Source organism: Lissotriton helveticus, chromosome 5_1 (assembly GCF_964261635.1).
Source record: "Lissotriton helveticus chromosome 5_1, aLisHel1.1, whole genome shotgun sequence".
NCBI lineage: Eukaryota > Metazoa > Chordata > Amphibia > Caudata > Salamandridae > Lissotriton > Lissotriton helveticus.
The window spans coordinates 1,019,840,337-1,019,862,872 of record NC_136065.1 but is presented as its reverse complement, the minus strand read 5'-3'; the positions used below and the strand labels follow the sequence as shown (position 1 = coordinate 1,019,862,872).

At 45.9% G+C, this 22,536-nt stretch overlaps 1 protein-coding gene across 2 annotated transcripts in view; it reads right to left on the bottom strand.

Moving 5' to 3' along the window:
• DNMBP (dynamin binding protein) overlaps nucleotides 1-22,536 on the bottom strand; it is a 534,728-nt gene that overhangs the window by 36,784 nt on the left and 475,408 nt on the right. For both annotated transcript variants that reach the window (XM_078643534.1, XM_078643535.1), the window contains 5 exons: nucleotides 9,206-9,343; nucleotides 8,343-8,675; nucleotides 5,962-6,153; nucleotides 4,530-4,728; nucleotides 581-1,107 (listed from right to left, as the gene is read on the bottom strand). In XM_078643534.1, the coding sequence (XP_078499660.1) occupies nucleotides 581-1,107; nucleotides 4,530-4,728; nucleotides 5,962-6,153; nucleotides 8,343-8,675; nucleotides 9,206-9,343 (1,389 nt within the window). The remainder of the gene's footprint in view (nucleotides 1-580; nucleotides 1,108-4,529; nucleotides 4,729-5,961; nucleotides 6,154-8,342; nucleotides 8,676-9,205; nucleotides 9,344-22,536) is intronic.

The window sequence follows — 22,536 nt, the reverse complement described above, 5'->3', positions numbered from 1 at the left end:
CAAGAAATCGCCAAATGATAAATGTTATTAAAAAGCATTGTTCTGCAGTGCCTAATACACACAAAACTACATAAAATCTGGCACACTAGCAACAACAATTCCAAGCCATAAGTGTAGCTGCCTGTTCACCTTGCCAGCATGACATTCTTAAATACGTGCCATTAGACTATGTTGCCAAGTCCAGGAGTCTGCAAGCGAGAGATATGTTTTCTAACTATTGGAAGAGTTAGAGTTCTGTTCAGAAGAGTCAATTAAAGAATTGTTCACTATTCTCACTCCAGACACCATCAAGCTGCTTAACATATTAAGTACGAGTTCTTGAAGTAACCTACTGCAGACATTTGTTTAGTCAGACAAAATTATTTTTTCTAACGTAGTAGTTAAAGCTATCCAACAACAAGAAATATTCAATTATAAATAAACAAATTTGTCTGAAAAAAGCCTACATGCCAGATTGTGTGGCAGAAAACATCAAACGTGGCCATTACCTACTAAACATGCTGCCATTATGTTAATGGGGATCATCTCTAAAGGAAGTGTTCACAGCGTGTTAGGAACAGAGCTGGAATTAAATGTTTACCTGGTTGCCTTCAGACTCGCTGCTGTCTTGCTCAGAATCTTGCTCTACTGGAGAAGGAGCTATCCTATGAGATGATTTGAGGGGTTCCACACTTCGTCCCTTTTCCAACTTCTTCCGTGTTGTAGTGTTATTCACAGTGTCTTGTTGACTAGAGCGGCGAATATTTGATGACTGTACAACGTCTGCAACAATTGATCTCTCACGACCATCCCACTGGTTGGCCAGATTGGGACAATCTGTGTCTTTGGGCCGTTTGTATGAGTCCCCATGAGATGCATCTGCTTGGTTGATGACTGCTGTAGACGAACCATCTGTATTAGACTTCTGCGGATTTGTCGTTGAAAAGGTTACAGATGGGTTATTTGAATTAAATGTCAAAGTGTTATTGCTGTTCTGCCGTGACAGAATGGGGGACGAGCCACCATAACCCGATTCAGTAGAGGAGTGGCTTCCAACAGAAACATCAGAGTGACTTTGGCGAGGATTATATGGTTTGAGAAATGAGCTGTATACGAAACCTTTGGATGCTGTGGAGATAAGACACTAAATGTTAGCATAAAAATATACTCTTAAGGAACGCAAATGCCATTAGTTATCTTAACCAAATATTGAAAAGGAAATCAGGCAAGGAAATGTAAAACCCCTAACAAAATACATTGAAAACTCAGAGACAAAATCTTGACGTGTTCGAACAGCTACATGAAAAGCTTGAGAAACATGGTGCGCAACATTCTCATCAGCCCCTAGCAGGTGACTGAGAGCTTGGTGGCCTGGTGGTTAAAATTAAGGGAGCTGTCAAGCCACATGCCAAGGCTCTTGATCTGTGCCTTTGGAGGTGGAGCAGGGCCAAGACATACCGGCCACTAGAGAGCCGGGATGGAAGATGGAGGGTTGCCCAGGAACATAATCTCAGTCTTGTCCCCGTTGAGCTTGAGGCAAGAGAGTTCCATCCACTTGGCCACTGCCTCTAGGCAAAGACCTTGATGATCTTGATACCGAATGGATTGACAATCTCCGCCAGGGGACTCCGATAGATGTTAAAAAGCGTAGGGCTCAGGACAGAGCCCTGAGGAACCCCACAGCTAAGAGGCAACCTGGAGGACACCACATCTCCTTCAAAGACTTGGAAGAAGCGGTCACTCAGGAAGGACTGAAACCAGGTTAGTGCCGTGCCCTTCACTCCCATGCTTTTAAGTCTGTGGGACAAGATGTTATGGTTAACAGTGTCAATCGCGGCACTGAGGTCCAGGAGGATGATTGCTGCCGTACCTCCCTGGTCCAATAACCTCCTTGCCTCCTCCGTTACTGCAAGTAAGGCCGATTCCGTCCCAAGCTGAGGACGAAAGCCTGTTTGAAAATCATGCAACAAGTTGTTGGATTCCAGTTAGTCAACAAGTGTGATATTAATATGTTTCTCAATCAGCTTACTCAGCCAAGGGAGAAGGGAAATTGGGCGATAGTTTGGATAGATCCAGATTAGGTTTCTTCAGGAGGGCCCTAACCATCGCACATTTCCATGCTGGGGGTACCATACCGGAGGTGATGGAAGAATTCAGAACATCAAGGATAATCGGGCGAATGGAATTAATGACTAAGGTAAGCGGCTGCGGAGGGCAGGGTCAGACGGAGACCTTGAGGTTACTCAGGAGATGATTAGGTCCAATAAATCGCCATCTAGGGGAGAAAATTGCGCTAACGAGCATTTGGAATTAGCATGAGAGCTTCATGTTCTGGTTACCTCGGGCTCGATCGTTGTGGTAGGGAAGGACATGTAAATATTTTGGATTTATTGGTGGAAAAAAGCTGCCAAATTATTGCAGCGAGTTAGTGCTCCTTCTGTTATCGGGGTTTTTTTGGGTATGGTGGGAAGTGATATCGCAATGCGAAAAATCTCTTTTGGTGAATTTGCGGCAGTACCTATTTTCTCTTCATAGAATGTGGTTAGGGCTCTTTTGATTTATGATTTGTATAGCCTAATTGCCTTCCTATAGTCCACTTTCCTAGCCTCTGATAAAATTGTGTCTCCATCTTCTTTCTAGTTTTCTACATGATTGCTTTAAGTCCCTCAGTTTGGGGGAGAACCACAGGGCTGATTTCGGTCTGTTTTTTTTGTGAGTGGGCTCCTTGGGGAGAACTAGGTCAAGGGAATTTTGGATCCACGCATTAAAATTGTTGCTGGCCAGATTGGGATTAGGATCGCTGAGTGGTCTTGTGTCTTCAAGAGTTACGATCCAACGATTAGAGGAGAGCCTAGACGATTTCCTTTCCAGGATCGGTACTGCTCTATGGGGGGGGGAGAAGGCACGAAAGTCTCCCAACTTAGCGGAATCAGGAAGTGATCCGTCCTTGGGAGTCGCGTAGGGGTACCTACGACAAGGTTGTGCAGGTTACTAAATACATGATCCAGAAGATGGACCTTGACATGTGTAGAGGCAAATCCTTTTTGTTTAAGTTGGATCGCCAGAAGACTCAGTACTAGTTCACTGGCTACATGGTTGGAAGGGTGGTCCAAATGAATATTAAAATCGCCAAGCACCGTAAAATTAGCTGGAGCCTATGCTAGATTGTCGACTAAGGTGGAGAGATTAGGAAGGAATTACCCTAAGGCTCCAAGGGGTGGCGATTATTCAGCAAACCGGAGAATGTGCTCGTAGGTGAAACTCTAGGGAGAAGGCCAAGCTCTCACAATCTGATAGCGTATTTAGTGTGGTTCGGCAGTTGAAAGTGTCTTTAAATATAATGGCCAAGCCTCCACCTCTACCGGTCATGCGATCAGCTCTGAGTATTGAGTACCCTTGAGGAAGGGTTTGGATAATTGAAGGATCGGCTTCAATCTGGAGCCAGGTCTCTGTTAGGAAAAGAGCATCCGGCTTGAGCTCATCTATTAGTAGCGCTAATTCGACAGAATGTTTAGGGAGCGATCTGCAATTTAAAAGAAACATCCTTAGTGGGGTGCTGGCTTGGGGCCTATAATTATTGTGAGGCAAACGCTTAAAATCACAGTGGGGACAGTTAGAGGGGTCATTGGCAATATTCAGAGAGTGTAAACAGTTGGAATAAGCATCCCCTCTCAGCTCTTGCAGGAAACTGGAGCTACAAGTTAAACAATTTTGAAAGGGGTCAGTGGCCCCTGGGCCCGGTCTGGCGTAGACGGGCTTGCCTTTGGTGCGCCCTCTGCGCGTTAGCGCCATTCCGTGCTGAAGTAGATTGGGCCAGAAGGAAAGCTGGAGCGTCAACCTGCCAAGATGGCCGCTCAAGAATCTCCCAATCAGGAAGTGTAGAGCTCGGTGTTCTCCCTCCACTCAATCAGCATAGGATTTGCTGTGGTGGACCGGGGAGTAGGCGAGCACAGAGCGACAAATTATAGGTCAGAAATGTGCCTTTTAACCCCTTGCCTGCGCTGAACGTTCCACGCTGCTGCGGATCGTTCTATTGCACGGGCAGGCCACGACATTCAACAGACGTGCGCAGCCCTACCGAGGTAGTGCACGCGACGTCTGTTGAACGTGGGCAGCACTCAAGGGGTTAAAAACAATTCAGTGAATTATAAAAACAGATAGCAAAGCGCTAGCACAGCATCGCAGGTGGAGCTGACCTCTTCCTCTCTATCAGCTGCTCATTGGCGCCCTATCGCCCTGAAGTAGTCAGGACCGGAAGGAAAGCTGGTGCGTCACCCTGCCAAGATGGCCGCCCAAGAATGTCCCAATCAGGAAGTGTAGAGCTCGGTGTTCTCCCTCCACTTAATCAGCATAGGATTTGCTGTGGTGGACCAGGGAGTAGGCGAGCACAGAGCGACAAATTATAGGTAAGAAATGTGCCTTTTAAAAACAATTCAGTGAATTATAAAAACAGATAGCAAAGCGCTAGCGCAGCATCGCAGGCCAAGCTGACCTCTGTATAAAGTTAATAAAACTAACGTAGGTCTGAGAAGGCCTCCATGGTCTCTCACCTCCATTGTCGATGAGCCAGCGATTCTGGCTGCCCATTGGGTCTTGCTGTTTGATTACACCAACAATGTCACCCTCCAGCAATGAGACGTCCAATTCCTGTGCCGCATTAAAGTTCCGTTCCGCTTGGAATAGTTTCTCTGGGGGATATTTAGCCAGGAGGGCAACTCTATGCTTGTCTGACTGCATTGTGTAGTTTGGCTGCAAGTGAATTCAAAAGATTTAGTTAGAGGCTCATCCGACAAAATGAATTTAACAGAAGTCCCCAAACACGAATGAAAAAGGATAACAGGTTATTGACCTTATCCTGTCTCACTGTTACTACTTGCCAATCCCAAGTGGTAAATGGAAAATGTTTGAGGAGGGGGGCAAGAGAGAGGTGTGGGAGGGGTTGGGCTTTAAGGGGGGCCCTGCAGGCATCCTCCAGCTGTGCGCCATGCACACTGGGCAAGTTAGCTGAATAGGATTACAAAAAACACCCGAAAATCACAGAAAAAACAAGGGTTAAAGATTTGGTATATTTAGGTATGGTAATAAGATCTTCCTTTACCTTAAAAAACACACCCCAGAAATTCACAAAGGGTAAAGTTATAGTTAGGTGTTTAAATGAGATATAAACTAATGTTTGATAACAAAAAAAGCAGTTATAAATGTACTGAGCTATATGCTCCCCCACCATGCACTGCTTAGGATTTCACATTACATCACTCATGACATGTTAAATTCCATCACTGATGATATCACTGATGACATTGAGTGAAAAGATTGCTACTATGACCTGCTTTTTTCCCCCACTTCCATTTTGAAGAGCTATGCGGCCACAGCATATTCACTCGATATGCAATACCCACGGTAAGCACCCAAAATCATCTTAAAACTGAAGGCTATAAATTAAAACGGGCAAACAGTTCAGCGGTCTGTCCTTCCTCGAATTTAGAGCCATAAGAGTGACTTCTTATTGGATACAAAAGACTGTAAAAATCTGCTAATAAGTTCAATGAATTAAAAAAATATATATTTTGTTTAAACATTATGACGCATAGGTTAAGTTTCACATGCAAAACATGCCCACAAGGGTAAATGTGTTTGTATACCACTTACAATACCTGATGAGATATTGTTAAAAAAAATATAACTGGAGTGAGTAAACATAGCAGCAGTTTTAGGTACTATGATCATCTGCCGCTAAATGCATTTTAGCTAAATGCTTTATACTCGTGAAGGCATTTTAATGTTATGTTGGTGCATTACTAATCCCATGCAAAATGCCAAGCTGCTTCCCATTTTGTAACCAAGGGAACTTAACAAAAAACCATTATGAAGTGAAAGTCAATTTAAAACTATCCACACAAGAGAACCTTATTTTGCAAAATCACAAACATGTTGAATAAGAAACAAAACCTGAGGAGGAGGTGGGGGATTAAATATACATACTGGGCCCAGGATTGTTTTCCTCACAGGCTGAGACTGTGACTGGCGTTCCACACACTTTCGCTCAAAGGGTTTTCTGACTGCTGCAATAACCTCTGGGAAGAAGGTGAACACCTGGAGCTGCTGTAGAACGCGGTTGTGCTCCTCTTGGAATACAGCAATGAGGTTCCCTTCGCTGCCAGCAACTCCAAGCAGCTGCAACCCGAGAGGGAATGAATGTTATAAAAAGTATACCAACAGCAAAGTACAAAGAATATCCTAGAACTCTTGGCAAGGAGTATTGCAAAAATACTGCACGCGCACAAGCAACATTTACGTAGAATATTGTTTCGTTAAAGAATCAGTAATAGTAACTTAAGTTAGAGATGCGCAGTATAACAATATTGTGTGGTATGTCAGGACTGTCGTCCTGTGTAACTGGTTGCAGGTCAAAGTGTGCATGCACAATAAGAAGGAAGCAGAACTGTAAAAGGGCCTTAACTAGACATCGTCATAAGTGAGATGTCACGACATGCCTGAGGCTGACTATAGAGTCACAGTGCCTAAATCGAGATGAGGATTAGAGATACTTTCTTACGTAGAGACCATGTGTTTTCAAATTTGGCTCTTATATATCCATTTTCAATGCTTCTGGAATCCAGGTGCGTAGAGAATGAAAATACACCTCGTAGATATCAACGTGTCCTTGGATATCCTTGCTTATGGGTGTACATGAGTTTAGTTCCTCATAAATGGAGAGACCAGATTCTAGGCCAAGTCGACGAGGCAGTGTGCAGACTTAGAAAATCTACGTGTTTGTCTTAGTTCCTCGTGGTTATTTACTAAAGATACTGAAGGGACAAGACCGCATACAATATTTCCTGAGCTATATTTGAATGTGGCAGCAAAACCCCTAAGCACAAGTATACATTGTCAAATTTCCTTTCTTTTTGGCCAGGATAAAAATCTTAGCCTACCCATCTCTTTACCATTTCCTGTATAATTTTTTTTTAATTATATTTTTATATTAATGTAACATTGTGTTTATGGATTTGTAAAGGAAAGAATGATAAGATGATACAAGTTCATATGACCCTATTAAAACACTAGCAGTGGTGTCAAAGCATTATGAGATTGCCTGGCTATCACTACAAATATATCTTTTCTTCAGTAACTTACAGAACTTATTATAATCCATCTTTTCAACTGAGCTCCTTCACTTTGTTGCGCAAGAGGATGAGTTATAGAAAGAAGCAATAAATGGCATGGCCAAGCATGCATTATATTTCAGCAAGGGAAAGGTGAGGATGCAGCAAACCCAGTCTACATTTTTGTTTAAATAAGAACTAGCCAGCCTTTATTTTCAACTGCAAACACCTGTTCGCCGGCCGGTCTATCGTGGGGAGCGCTTGTCCCACTTTTCCAAGTAACTTTAACAGGATTGTATGCCTTGTGCAGTTTGGAAACATCTGTTGTATAGTTTTCAAGATGTTTTTATAAATGCACTATGAAATCTCATCCTCTGCCTAAATTACATTTGCTTTCAGTGAAAATACTAGATGAGTGAGGTACATGTACAAACAAAATAAAAGGAACCAAGTAGGCGTACCACAGTTCTGAACAGAAGTATCCTTGTTTCAAACAATTCCTAAAGAGTAATTTATTTATAACATACGGCAGGATTTGTCTATTACAAAAGTAGACATATCCAGCTTCAAATGTTATAATTAATGCATTTGACTTTAAAATAATTCACAGCTTTAAAACTTTAGGAGAAAGCAGATACATTTTAAGGCATGAGCAAAGGGGGTTATTGAGCAATGCCCAGACTTTCATTGACACCCTGGCAAAGTGAACTTTCTCTCTAGCTCTTTCAGTGTATTTTTGCATCTTAATCTTTAACATATAATTAGAGCTACACATCTAAAACTTGTTCTTACTATTGTTATTTCCCTGCCAATTAAAGTTTTAATTAGTCATTGTAGCAGTCCAATGTCAGCTTAAGGACTTTGAGGGCCCAAGGCAAGAAATATTTTGGGTGCCTGTTTGGAACAACTTTACATTTTATTACCCACCCATTTTTTTGCTAATTCAAGCCCTGTGTTGCCTAACATTGAATTTCCTGCTGTGTTTGTGTATTCGCAGAACACCCATTCTGCAGTCCAATGACTGGGTAACAATAATAATCCATATTGGTGAAGCTCGAACATATCACCCCTTAAGGTTTCAAGTGAGCTATTGCCCTGAGTCACATGATGCTGAGCTGCCACCAGCGCTGAGGATCGAACCGTGAGCTCCGCCCTCCGGAGTCAGCCGCTCTAATCGTTGCGCACACCTCTCTCCCCTAAACTAGGGTAGAATTGAATGCATGACAGTTCTTTTCGACTATTTTACAGTCAACTCACCAATAGCAGAGGTTTTAGTTCCTCCATTGCAAGCCTCACAAAGTTACTGTGTGCTTCCGCATACCCTCGCACGCAGCTGACAAAGAGTTCTTTGGCGTAGCGATGAAATTTGGGCAGCTCATCTAAAAGCTGGGCATTCAGAGCTTCATAGTTATTCCTTGCAGACTGCAACTCCTCCAAGGTCCGCTTGTCCTTCAGTTTCTCTGACCGCTCCGTGCAGTTGTGGAAATCTAAGAGCTTATCAAATCGCTTCTGGACCAGTTTGTGAGGCCCAGCGAACATAGTTAGCAGCTGGTTGAGGGGTGTAATGACCAGTTTGTCCGTCCTTGCTTTCTATAGGGCACACAAAGTACAACATTTACAATCAGTATAGACTAATAAAGACTCCACACAGCTATAACGCTTTAGGTGAATACAAAACTATTCTGTTAGACTTTTTGTAACAATCCAGAGGGAAGATCAGAACACATACATTAGAAAGACAATCAGATGCAACTATGCTGCATTAATCGCAAACGTACATCTGAAAACATCAAATAATGACAAAATAGAGAAAAAACTTCTCAGCGTTTAAACTTGGTCATTCACTTTCACCTCATACTAATGTGACATTACAAGACTACTTTGTTGATGTAAAATGCAATGATGCAAACAGTAGTAATGGGGTGCACTCATGGCGCAAAGGACGTGACTGACCCTATCTGGCACCTTTCTACAAAATCAAGTTTACAAGAAAACAAACATAGATACTATTGAGACGTTGACAAAAGCTTTTGTTTAGCACAGAGGTGCTCTTGCATCTCTAGGTTGATCATGTGTTCAGCGCTGCTGATCAAACGTTTAAACAAAAATCAGAGACTTACGAAGTCAGTGAACAACTTCTCACTGATGCGACGGTGCACTTCCTGCAACAACTCCAGGTCACTGCTTCCTTTGCTTCCCTTATCCACGAAGAGGTTCCTCATACTCTCCGCAGCCACCACTTTAACGCACGCAGATTCCTAGATTTAGAACAGAATTTATTAACTGGGTCTTACATACCTTTTCAGAGCAACATAGCACATAACTGCATCTGTGCATATGTAGTACATTTATATACACAATGGAAAAATACTCAAAATAATATGTGAAATGGACACATTGATGTAGTGACTTAACCCACTCACATCAATCTTAATTTCGATTGCAAATTTCTCCACTGGATTCAGATTCTGTACACGACTTTCCGCACCAGAAAGGCAGAGCCATGCAAGAAACTGACCACTGGTGCCATGAAACTAGGGCCCTGAAAGGGATGACCTTAACCCTAGAAATCAGTTCGCAGAACGGGGAGGATGGGTGAGGCAGTAAGGAATCTATCACTACTAATGTTTCTTACAGATATATCGCTACTGAAGGCAAGTAACTCGTGCATCTGAAAGAAACACGTAGTGATAGATTCCTTACCTTAGAATAGATACCCCAGCAATACCAACAGCGGTGGTGGGCCTGCGAACCAAGATCACACCAGAAAGTCCTGGAGAACAGAACAGCAAAAGAAGCAGTCTCTCCAGACTTGGCTGTCCAGGCAGTAGTGTTTGGTAAACGTGTGCAGCGAAGCCCACATAGCTGCCTGACAGAGGTCATGCAAGGGAACTCCCCGTCCTAGAGCAGTAGTGGCTGCCGTCGCCCTGATAGAGTGGGCGCGCTACCCCACTGGAGGCTCCTTTTTGGCCAATGAGTTTCAAGCCTTTATGCACAGAACGACCCACCGAGAGATGTCCGCTTGTGCACAGCCCGACCTTTCTTGGCGCCCACGTAGCCAACAAAGAGCTGGTCATCCACCCGGAACGGTTGTGTGGGGTCCAGATAGAAAGAGTCCAGGCGGTGGAGCCTCTCTTCCTCTTTTGAGGGATGCAGAGGCGGAAAGAAGGTGGGCAAAGTGATGGTCTACCCGATGTGAAAGGCAGTGACAACTTTTGGCAGAAAAGAAGGACGAATCCTTAGAACAACTTTGTCCAGATGGAGGGACGAATCCTTAGAACAACTTTGTCCAGATGGAGAGAGAGAAAAGGAGGCTTAGAAGAAAGAGCCTGGAGCTCACTCACTCTTCTGGCAGAGGTGATGGCAACCAGGAAAGCAGTCTTTAGAGTGAGGAGACGAACAGGACAGTTGTGAAGTGGCTCAAAGGGAGCACACATCAGAAAAGTAAGAACTAGATTTAAATCCCACTGAGGCATCACGAAAGGAACAGATGGAAACATGTGCGTGATGCCTTTCAAGAATCTATTTACAGCAGGGGACTTGAAAGGGAAGGCTGATCTGGAAGCCTTAAAAAGGCAGAAATGGCCGAGAGATAGCCCTTGATAGTGCCCAGAGCAGAGCCCTGCTGGGCCAAAGAGAGAAGAAAAAGAAGAACCTCTGAAAGAAGGGCAGACAGGGGATCCACAGCCTTTGCTGTGCACCATGCCACAAACTTATTCCACCTGCAGGCGTATACCATCTTAGTGGAGGGACGCCTGCCTGCCAAGATAACATTACAGACTTTGGGAGGCAGGTCGAAAGACGTCAACTGCCGTCACTCAATCTGCACGCAAGGAGGTGGAGACTGGACAGGTTCGAGTGGAAGACCCTGCTGCTGAGACAGAAGATCCTCCCGAAGAGGCAGACGGATCGGGGGATCGATGCTCAGTGAGTAGCTCGGGATACCATACTCTTCAAGCCCAGTCTGGAGCCACAAGGATGACTTGGGCCCGGTCGCGCCTGATCTTCTTCAGCACTCTGGGCAGGAGTGGTATAGGCCGAAAGGTGTACAACAGACCGCAACTCCACTCGTGACGAAAAGCGTCGCTGAGCGAGTGCCGCCTCGGAAATTCCAACGCGCAGAACTGATGACATTGCGCGTTCTCTTTGGTGGCGAATAGATCTAACCAAGGCTCTCCCCATTGCTGAAAGAGACCTTGAGCCACGTCAGAGTTCAGACGCCATTCGTGATCCATCATGCACCGGCGCCGAGTCCATCCGCCCTGGCATTGAAAGAACCTAGTAGAAAAAGAGGGGCCTCTTAAGAACCAAAAGGGATAGGGCACTATTCAGTAGGTAAAGGTAAAATCCCATCCCTTTAGGTGGCTTATTATATTCTTAACCAACACTCTGTCCGGCTATCACACACAAACTGAGAATTACCATCAACTGCTTCGTTCAGACGATTGGACCATATAAAACACGGAATAATACGAATCATACCAATTAAAAATAAATGCATACATCTATTAATCTTTAAAAAGGATTTTAAGTTTCAATAAAAAATGCCATCCATATACAATAAATCACAATAGTGTCAAAATCACAAGTAAAACTAAATCAAATAACACATCATAAAACAAAGAGAGCATAGAAGAATTAGACAGGTAAACTGCGTCTTCAAGGCTTACACATTAGTCATATCACAATATGTGAGGTGTTCAGGAGTTTGCTTATTGATACTTTAAACCGTGCCTTTCATTGGCGGATTGCGGATTTATATCGGGACGTCGGCGCGTTTCGATGGTCGTGATAATATTTCCATCTTTTTTAAGACAAAATTATACACTCTATAGGATATATTAAAATAGTTTGAAAGGTCTCCTTTCAATTAGAAGAAGAAGGCTCTTTCCATATTGGATATAGCGAATAGTGCCAAGGGTCTGGTAGAAATTATTTAAGAACCCAGAACATTCACAGTCGGATTTCTTTTTCCACTTTTCGTCTCGGGAGGATACTATTGAGCTAACTCCTCAAGAGGTTGCACTGCTGAATGGGTGAAAATAGGCACTTTTGCTCACTTCCAGGTTCATACGTCAGAAATCATATAGTGTTATCCTCCCCATACTTTTAGGGTAGAACTGCTTCAAATTGTATAGCGATCCCGCCAGGTGTTGAACCTCCAGGGACATGCCCGGATGTTCCAGCCAAGCCCAGAGGTGCAAAGCATCTTGGCAAAGGGTCCAAAGCCCCACCCCGCCCTGTTTGCTGCAGTACCCCATGGCGGTGGTGTTGTCGGTGAACACCTGCACTACTCTCCCCATGACAGAAGGAAGTGATGCCTTCAGTGAAAGTCGGATCGTCTGAAGCTCCAGAAGGTTGATATGGAGCTTGGACTCTGCCGGAGACCAGAGGACTCTGATCTCCACCTCTCCCATGTGGGCGCCCCATCCCAAAGGGACGCGTCCGTCACAACTGTATGTTCCGGTTGGGGAAGGGAGAGGGATCTGCCAATTGCGATTTGTGAGCCACCACTGCAACTGTCGTGCAGTGCCCTCCGAGATCTGTAAGTGATCAAACAGGTTGCCCTGATGCTGTGCCCACTGGAAACTTCAGGTCCCACTGCAGAGCCCGCATATGCCATCTGGCATGATCCACCAGCAGGATGCAGGAGGCCAACAGACCCAGTAGTCAAAGGGTCATCTTGACCGAAACCCGGATAGAGGCTGAAAGATCAGAATCCTAGCCTGAATGTCCCGAACTCGCTACTAGGAAGGATAAACCCAAAACTGCGCCTAGTCCAGAACCGCTCCAATGAAAAGGAGCTTCTGTGAGGGAATCAGGTGCGACTTCGGCACGTTGATGGAGAACCCCAGCAAATACAGGAGGTCGGCCGTAGTCTGGAGGTGGGAGGCAACTGCCTGGGGTGAGCCCACCTTCAACAGCCAGTTGTCGAGATAGGGGAAGACTGAAACCCCTGATCTGCGCAGATGAGCTGTGACCACCGCCATCACTTTCGTGAACGCCGAGGGGAGCTGGTAAGGCCAAAGGGGAGCATGGTGAACTGAAAGTGCTCGTGGCCTACCGTGAATTGCAGGTTGCGTCTGTGGGCAGGCAGGACGGAAATATGAAAATAGGCGTCCTGCAAGTCCAACGCCACCATCCTGTCTTGTGGGTCCAGGGCAGACAAGACCTGAGCAAGTGTGAGCATCTTGAACTTCTCCTTTCGGAGGAAGCGATTGACGTTCTGAAGGTCTAAGATAGGACGCAGGCCCTTGTCCTTCTTTGGAACCAGAAAGTAGTGGGAATAACAACCACAACCTACTTCTGGCATCGAACGTGCTCAATGGCCCCCTTGGCCAAGAGGGCTGTAACTTCCTGCTGGAGAAGCGCCAAGTGATCCCCGGACATGCGGTGGTACTGAGGTGGCATGGCTGGAGGAGTTGTCTCGAAGGGGAGAGAGAAGCCCCTTCGGACAATTTGCAGCACCCACTTATCCGAAGTGATGTTGCGCCAGTGGTGGAGATGATGGTGTATTCGTCCACCCACTGGCATCTGATGGGCCTGAAAAGTCTGACTAGAAGGGCTTTAAAGTGGAAGCTGCGGGGGTGGAAGTGGACTGACCTGCCCGCTGGCCCCCTGAACCGCCTCGACGGTTCCCACGTCTGCGACCACTCTGAGGTGGTTGCTGCGGTGGTCTGTGGCTCTGCGAACGCTGTGGGGCGCCCCTTCGTGGCCACGAAAGAAACAAAAAGCAGAAGGCGGAGGAGGGAGAGCGGCCGACAGGCCCAAGGACTTGCCCGTAGCCTGGGAGTCCTTGAAACGCTCCAACGCACTATCTGCCTTATGGCCAAAAAGGCGAATGCCATCAAAGGTCATGTCCATCAGTGTTCTGGACATCCCCTGAGAAGCCAGTTGTCCTCAACCAGGCATGGCACCGAAGCTCCACCTTCGTGGAAATAGACCTGCCCAGTGAGTCGGTGGTGTCTAGCCCACAACGTATGGTGAACTTTGCTGCGTCTCTCCCGGCCGCAATCGCATGGGAAAGAACTACCTGGGCCTCCTCCGGGCAGTTAGGCAGCACCTTCGCAATCATGTCCCACAGAGAGTGGGTATGACGGCCCAAGAGGCATGCGGTGTTCACGGACCGCAGCCCTAAGCTGGCAGATGAAAACTGTTTTTACCAAACTGATCCAGCTTCTTGGATTCCCTATCCGGAGGTGCGGCAGGGAACGCCCTCTGGGATGTAGAGGCTTGGACAACCAAGCTCTCAGCGGTGGGGTGTTGGGTACGGAAGAGGGGGTCGCCCGGAGTCGGGCGATGGCGTCGGGCCACGTTCCTATCCACAGGAGCTCCTGTGTTGAGCCTGGACCAGGTGCCCAAAAGAACGGCGGAAAGTGCTTCATTAAAGGCAGCAAAGGCTCCGAAGAGGTAGCCGCAGGTTGGAGCACTTCTGTCAGATTAGTCCTGATGGCCACCGTAGGGAGTTCAAGGTGAAAAGCCTCGGCCGCCCTACGCAACACCACTGCGTGACTCGCTCCCTCTTCCGTAGCCACGGTAGGAGGAGACAGAATGCCAAGGTCAGACGAGGTGTCAAGACCACTGGCCTCCCCGAAATCCTCTGCCCAGTCGGGATCATAAGCACAGTCCTGTGCTAGAAGGTCCTCAGACTCCTCCCAGTCCTCAAAAGTCTGTGGAATAGGCTCAAAATAAGGAGGAAGAACATAGGGCACAAAAGGGCCCATAGGCGTAGATATCGGTATCGGGCGACGCCGATCCGGCACCGTGTCCGGGTTAAACCTGGGGACGAAGTCCCGAGGAGTGGGCGACGTCGGAAGCGGTGCCAGGGAGATCGGCGCCGGTGGAGGTGTCACTAGGTATCCAATCCCGGATCCTTGGGGTGGTCTGCGGCGCCGGCAACACCGGGGCCGACGCCGCCGGAGATGGCAAAGCAGGACCCCCCGGTGGGGCCAGAAGGCCCAAAGAGTCGGGCCATGGAAGCAAGAAACTCTTGCACCTGAGCAGGCGTCGCCCCGGCACCCAGGAAGGGGGGTAGACTGGGGGTGACGTCGCAGGCTCCGCCAGAGCCACAGGAGTGGCACCGCCCGCACCCTCAGCCGCGACGGGCACGGGGAAGTTGAAGAGCGACAATGCTTCTTCGACTTCTTCTTGGAATGCTTCAACTTACCTGACCCCGAGTGCAAAGATCCAGAAGAATGATGGTGACTACTTCGCGACCGGTCCCTCAACCTCCCACGGGACCGGGACCTCGAGCGGCGCGGAGCCGACTGCCGGACTTCAAGCAACTTTCGGGACCGCTCCCACAAAGTCTTCGGTGCCATGGCCCGGCAGTCTGGGCACGACTTGGGGTCGTAGTCGCGCCCCAGGCAGTAGAGACACACGCGGTGTGGGTCCGTCACCGACATCATGCAGTGAGAGTCCCCACAGTTCTTGAACCCGGGCATCCCTACGACACCAGGAGTCAATCGACTCGAAAAGATGAGGTAAAAGGCCTAAAAAAACTCAGTCAAAAAGTGACTGGAGGTACTTGCTCTTCCCGGATCTGCGCCAGCTGGCGCGGAAAAAGAAAGAACTGACATCAGCGCGCGTGGGCGCGTCTAAGTAGCTCCGGCAAAGTCATCCCAGCACCAATGACGCACGCGGAGCCGCACAACGACTCGCAGGGGTACTGCTGACGAAAAAACTTTCCGGATCCAGTCTGACGCCTGGGGGTAATTCTAAGGTAAGGAATCTATCACTACGTGTTTCTTTAAGATATAGTAGGCTTCGTTTCTTACCACAGTAGAAATCACATGGCAAGCACTAGATGACATATACCAAGAAACATTTACATGATCTGAATTAAATAGATCCAGCTTCCTAATTGTAATTGTACTGTGCTACAGACTGGCTGGGTATTGAAGCTAAAGTTTAATTCTGGCGATTCACCTGGCAGCGTTGCCTTGGGAAGCATAAAACCTGTCACATTACCCAAATCCTGACTGCCATGTAGCACTTATCAGGACGATGGTCCTGAATAGATCACAATAAACAACGATAGGTGCGTCACTATATGCATCAAGTACGACAAGCATTATGATGCCTTTTGAGGCTTGATGGTTAATATGTTAACAGAAAAGTGATAGCTAGGCAGATGTATCAACTATGGATGAAGCATGGTAATTGCAAAGAAGACAACATTAAAATATGAATTATGTAACTTATGTTACATTCCTTACATAAGACAATTAAAACATGAGTTATATTGCTTTCTTCTCATAATTTTACCTGGCTGTTGTGCCTGCTGGTCCACTAGCTGGAGGACAGGTCTCTTATAAAGCATGAGGAGTGTGGAAGACGCTCTCGACTTGAGAGTGCTTGCCAATAGAGGGTTCCCAAGCAGACTGGAATGAGGTTATGATGGACTGAGAACTACTAGTAAATAGAAGAGCACAATAACTGACAGGGCATAGAGAGAAATAATGAGACAGCCAAATGTAAGATGTTTCGTAGGCTGTCTTGATGCGTTTGGCGTTTGTAATGTTTCCTATGGCAGACCAGAAGCTTGCTCTATGAAGAAGGTCGTATGTGTCTGTGGAGGTTAAAAAGGATTGAGGTCGCAAAGCAAATTTTCTTCTGAAGGGGTAGAAAGAATATGGCTGGAACCCAACAGAGGAGCCAACCCGGTTTGCACATTAGAAATGTGTTCACGAGGGAGGTGGCTGTCTAGAAGAGGTGTTCACGGTGAATCTTTTGAAGACCTGATGGCCGCTGTGCTAAGGAGAAAAAAAGAAGGTGGGAGAAATAGGCATAGGATGTGCTAAAGTAGCCCATCTTTGGTTTTTTTTAAGTTGCCAACAGGAGCACGTGAAACAAAATCCAGTGGCAATGCCCATGACAAATGACTGCCAGACAGTCTATTTCAACTGTGATGTGGAAAGATGGGAAGTTGAAAAGCTTTTGCTTCTTATATCAGTGTTGGAAAATGCTGATAAAGAAGGCATTGCATGACAGAAGGCACTGGTGGAGCGGGAAAACATCAGAAGAATGAGGATACAGCCTTCAGGTATGGCCATTTGTGGGACAACGCAGCACAGAAATAACATTCGAGACACAGAATTAAAACATGTCCAGCTGTGCTACTGGTTCCTGAGGAAGTAAGAACAGCTGCCAAGGTGGGATCATTCATGCTGTCTAATGCTGTGGAAAGTTCTAAGAGAAGAGGTGAACATGTTGTTGATGGACCAGGGTTTTCGCAAAACAAAACCTGCCTCAAATTGAACCTCCCATTGTGAAGAACAATCAATAATAGCTAATTGTGTGCTATTAACCGTGTTAAATTAAACTGAGCATGCGTGAATTTGAACGCGTTAAGAGAAAACTTGGGGTAGGCTGCAAAACCTGTACATGAGTAATGCAGAAACGAACGACCAAGATGCGGCAAATCATATTAATGCTTTGGACTATTGCGCAAACCACTATTACTAGGCACAAACGCTTTTAGAAATAAAACCTGTGTAAAAGTTATGATTTTTACGTTGTGTTTGTCTTTCCTAGAAAATGCTTTTTCTGTGCTGGAGAGAAAGGCTTCAGAAAATTTAGTTTGAAGTATTAACCATAGTGCAAGAAAGGGAGAGTGCTTAATCAGCTTTCCGTGTGTCACCGGTGATGGGAAAGTTTACGCGGAGGAAAAACAATAAGTTACAGAGAGCGCGTTTCTCTGGGAGTGGACATGTGGACAAAAAGGATCCTTTTACCAAGACCGAAATGTGAACATGCTGCGGAAGAGAGAGATACCGGGACCTGAGGATGACGCATTGAGTTTGGACAATAGTGCATTTAAAAATTAGAACTTGTCTGGAGTGGTGTGACCGAGGCACCCCTTGTTTTAGCCAATTAGAATCTTTAGTTAGGTGGGATGGATAGAGTAGGGGTTGAACTTGTGTGAATTTGGTGTAGAATTATACCTAATAAAGTAGGAGGAGTTGTCGGCGTCTTTCTAACCTTGTGAGAGGAGAGAGCTGTGACGCTGTTTCCTATTCTTAAGGGCTGGCTGATGATCTGCTGTTCCAGACTTATAATCTTTGAATTTCAAACTCTTCTTTGAAGTGCCCTGCTTACTCTCATGCCCGGAGGGTAGCATTTCCTAAATCTTGAGAATAGGTAACTATTACCAAACGGAATTGCTTAACTGTTTGCAAGGTCCCTCTTCTTTTGTCTCTCTACCTAGCCACTCTCTCATTGCATCAAACAATAAGATGTATTTTTCCATTAGTATTCTAAAATTCTTTGCGTGGATAACTCTGATTTGAGCTGTATTGTACTTTATGAGCATTACATTATTCTAGATAAAGACTATTACTAATAAATGGTGTTTGTTGTTATTATGGTATGACAGTTTATGAATATTGTTTACCAATCCCTGCCTTCTTAATAAAGGTCCATCAGTTAGGTAAGACCAGAGGTGATAAACGTATTGGTAAGTTTGGTCTAAACACATGGAGTGTGGAGGGAACTGACAGGTAATAAATTGGGTCCAGGTTAAATAAAAGTTTGTGTTCCCAAAACGCTGGACCAGTGTGCAAACCTTAGATACAAGTGTGAGAACAGTTTTTGTGACGTGGCAGGCACAGATGTCACATTATAGGAGATTGAGTACTGTGTGAGGTAAGGGTATGAATAAGGTAATTGAATATTAGATGTTATCTGGAGAAAAATGGCAGTAGCGGGATGGAAAAGAGAGGCTGATAGAGTAGTGGCATGACCACCTACGATTTAAAACATTGTGGGTAACTAACCCGGAAGAAGCAAGAGGGTAACAATTGGGGGAAGGCAGGACACAACTCTGGTGCACCCACATTGGTTTAAATGACTGTGATCCGAAAAGGTCAACAAGGGGTTACAACCTTAAGTAGGGGGTGACATTCTCAGGTGAGAGAAAAGATGATCATTTGGACTGGAGTGAAGAGCAGGTTATGTGTGGTGGTGTAGAATGGTGTTGGGGCAAGGGTGTGCTTGTTGTTCTTAATGAGAATGATTTTTTTTTGCAATAAGAGGCAGAATAGTTAGTGGAAAGATGCATATCAAGGGTTACAGTGGAGAAAGAGGGAAAGTAACTAATTACGCAGCAAGCAGCAATGAAAGGAGCCCATGGTAACACACGGATTTAACTCAATCAGGATCAGATTGGGGGCATCTTACAGTTGTTTAGGTACTTGTGGTAAATGAATCCACTTAAAAAGGTGATCTAATTGTGTGAAGTATGATGGATAAATAATTTGGAGTATTTGAAATAAGGAAAATGAGGAAACAATTTCAGTGACAGATACAGCTTATGATGCAATAATATCTATATTATGCAACTTCCTGAATGGCTTGTATTAGCCACCTTGTCATGCTTATTAGAGGGCAAAGATTTTTAACGTGTTATGGTGCTCTACTACCCTCCATCTGACGTTAATCAAACTATGCTTAAATGCAAGAGTATATTTTTCAATGTATTTAATGCCTAAGCGGTAAGACCACAATCCTATTATTTTGATTAAGTAATTGTTTGCCATTTCAAGAACGGTATCTAGTAAAATGGGGTGTAGTTTATGATGGCTTCTTTGAGAACGCAAATAAATCAAATGTATTTACATTTAAGAGGGATTGCTGTGCGACAAAATCTGCCGAGTATTTGTACATCTGCACCCACCTAAATCCTTAGATCATCAACACATCAAAAATACACATTTTGGGCACTCCACAGTGTGTGAGAAGTGTACCTTTTGTTATTGTCTGTTCTTATGTTACACTGTATTGTAAGAAAGAAATGCGTTACTTACCTGTAACTGCAGTTATCCAGTATTGGTGTCTTTCATAGATTCACATGCCTGAATCATTCCCCGTCGTCGAGACGGGAGTCTCCGGTACATATAAAAGTAATGTCCTATAGACGTACATAGAGAAAAATAGGCCTAAGGGCCTCGCCTTAGTAGCCTATCTATGTCCTTTTGTAAAAAAGGACCAAACTCCAGAAGGTAGCCAATCAGCTACCCCCTCCCTCTAGAACCTTCCTGTCAGGGGCCTCAGTCTCTCAGATTTTCGTACGCACCAAGCTAGGTAGGCGTAATACTGTTAGAGAAAGAAGCGAGTCCTTCCAGGGGAGGCGGGAGGGTTGCATGTGAATCTATGAAAGACACCAATACTGGATAACTGCAGTTACAGGTAAGTAACGCATTTCTTATCCAGTATTATGGGTGTCTTTCATAGATTCACATGCCTGAATCAGAGTAGCAAGCAATACATTATGCACATTTCTGATGGAACATCATATAGCAGTCTGTAGATAATACATATCATGCGACTAAGAACCATCAACAAATAACAAGAAATAAGTAAATAAATGTGCATACCAGCGAAGGATGGCGGGAAGGAGGAAGGCTCACCTCACTGGAATAGATGGCGAAGCACAGCCTGGCCCACTGCTGCATCCTGCATCAGTTCCGTATCCAGGCAGTAGTGCCTGGTGATGGTATGCGGCGACTTCAAAGTCGCTGCCCTGCAAATGTCCAGTATTGGCACCCCAGCGAACAGCGCTGCCGATGTGGACACAGCTCTTGTAGAATGAGCTCTTACTTTGCAGTGCAATGGCCGCCGGCTTTGTCGTGGCAAAAGGCAATTGCCGAAGATATCCAGCTTGAAATACTTTGCTTGAAAAGCGGCATGCCTTTCCTCGGTCTACTAAAGGCGATGAAAAGCGGATTCGTTTTCCTGAAATGTTTTGTCTGGTCAAGGTAGAATTTAAGACACCTCTTCAGGTCAAAAGAGTGCAGGGTTCTTTCAGCTGCAGTGCTGGGATTTGGGAAGAATGATCGGAGGACTAGAGGTTCATTTAAATGGAAGTCAGACGGACCTTAGGAATAAATCGAGGATTAGTTCTTAAAACCACTCTGTCTTCCTTGAACTGCATGAAGGGATTTTGTATGGAAAGAGCCTGTAGTTCGCTGACCCTTCTTGCTGAGGTCAGTGCCAATAGGAGGGCTGTTTTCCAGGAGATGTATTTGACGTCTGCCCTGTGAATGGGCTCGAAAGGGTGTTTCATCAATTGGTTGAGGACCACATTGAGATGCCATGTTGGTGGAACCCTCCGTGGCCGAGGAAAGGATCTGTAGAGTCCCTTAAGGAATTGTTTTATTAACCTGTCTGACCAGAGAGAGGGCCCTTTTGAAGTTCTTGTAAACCGCGAAATCGCCGCCAAATGAACTCTGATGGAGGCGTGCGCAAGTCCCGATTGTGCCAGGTGTAGCAGATATGGTAGTAACTGCTCCGGAGTAGCCTGAAAGGGATGTAGACCTTTGTCCTTACACCAAATGCAAAAGCGTTTCCACTTTAAGGAATAGGTTTTGTTTGTGCTCTCTGCTCTTGCTTTTGGACATCTTTGCACTCCTGCGGGATGTCTAGTTGGCAGAATTCTCGGTACTCAGGAGCCAAGCTGATAATCTGAGTGATTTCAGATTCGGGTGCTGTACTTGGCCGTTGGACATCGTGAGCAGGGATGGATGTTGACCCAGACGGATTGGCGGGTGAACTGAGAGGCGATGGAGATCCGTTAACCAATGCTGCCTCGACCAGAACGGGGCAATCAGAATCAGAGTGCAGTGCTCTGTTTTCATTTTTCGGAGGACACTTGGTATCAGGGGAAATGGCGGAAAGGCGTACGCAAACACGTTGCGCCAGGCGATGGAAAATGCATTTCCGAGGGACCTTAACCGGGGATGCCAACTTGCGAAGTTGCGGCATTTGGCGTTCTCCTTGGTGGCAAAGAGGTCGATCTGCGGTGTTCCACATTCCGAAAAGATGTGATTCAGCACCTCTTGTTCGAGCTCCCATTCGTGGGACATCGATCTCTGTCTGCTTAGAGCATCTGCTATGACGTTGTCCTTGCCTGGGACATACTCCGCTGTTAACGCGATACTGTGGAGCACAAGCCAGTTCCAGATTCTCTGCGATTCGCGAGATAGTGTGAGCGAATCGCGTTCCTCCCTGTTTGTTCAAGTAGTGCATTGTCGTAGTGTTGTCGGTCCTGACAAGCACTGGGGAGTTCTTGATGCGCGGTAGGAAAGCCTGCAGAGATAGAAAAACTGCCCTCAGCTCTAGGAGGTTGATATGGAGCTGCTTTTCCGGGTCCGTCCACTTGCCGCTGATCTGCAGCTCTTGGAGGACTGCTCCCCATCCCTCTAGGGAGGCATCCGTAGTTATCACGTGTGGAGCTGCAAGAAGCAAGAATGGTAGCCCTTGCGAGAGGTTCTTGGGCGACCTCCACCAGAGCAAGGCCGTGGCCATTTGTTGAGTTATCACAATGCGATCCTCGAAAGAACCTGTGCTTTGAGTCCATTGCCTGGTCAAGGCCTCCTGCAGTGGGCGCATTCTGAGCCGACAGTGGGGAATAAGCAGGATACACGAGGACATCATCCCCAAGAGGGACTTG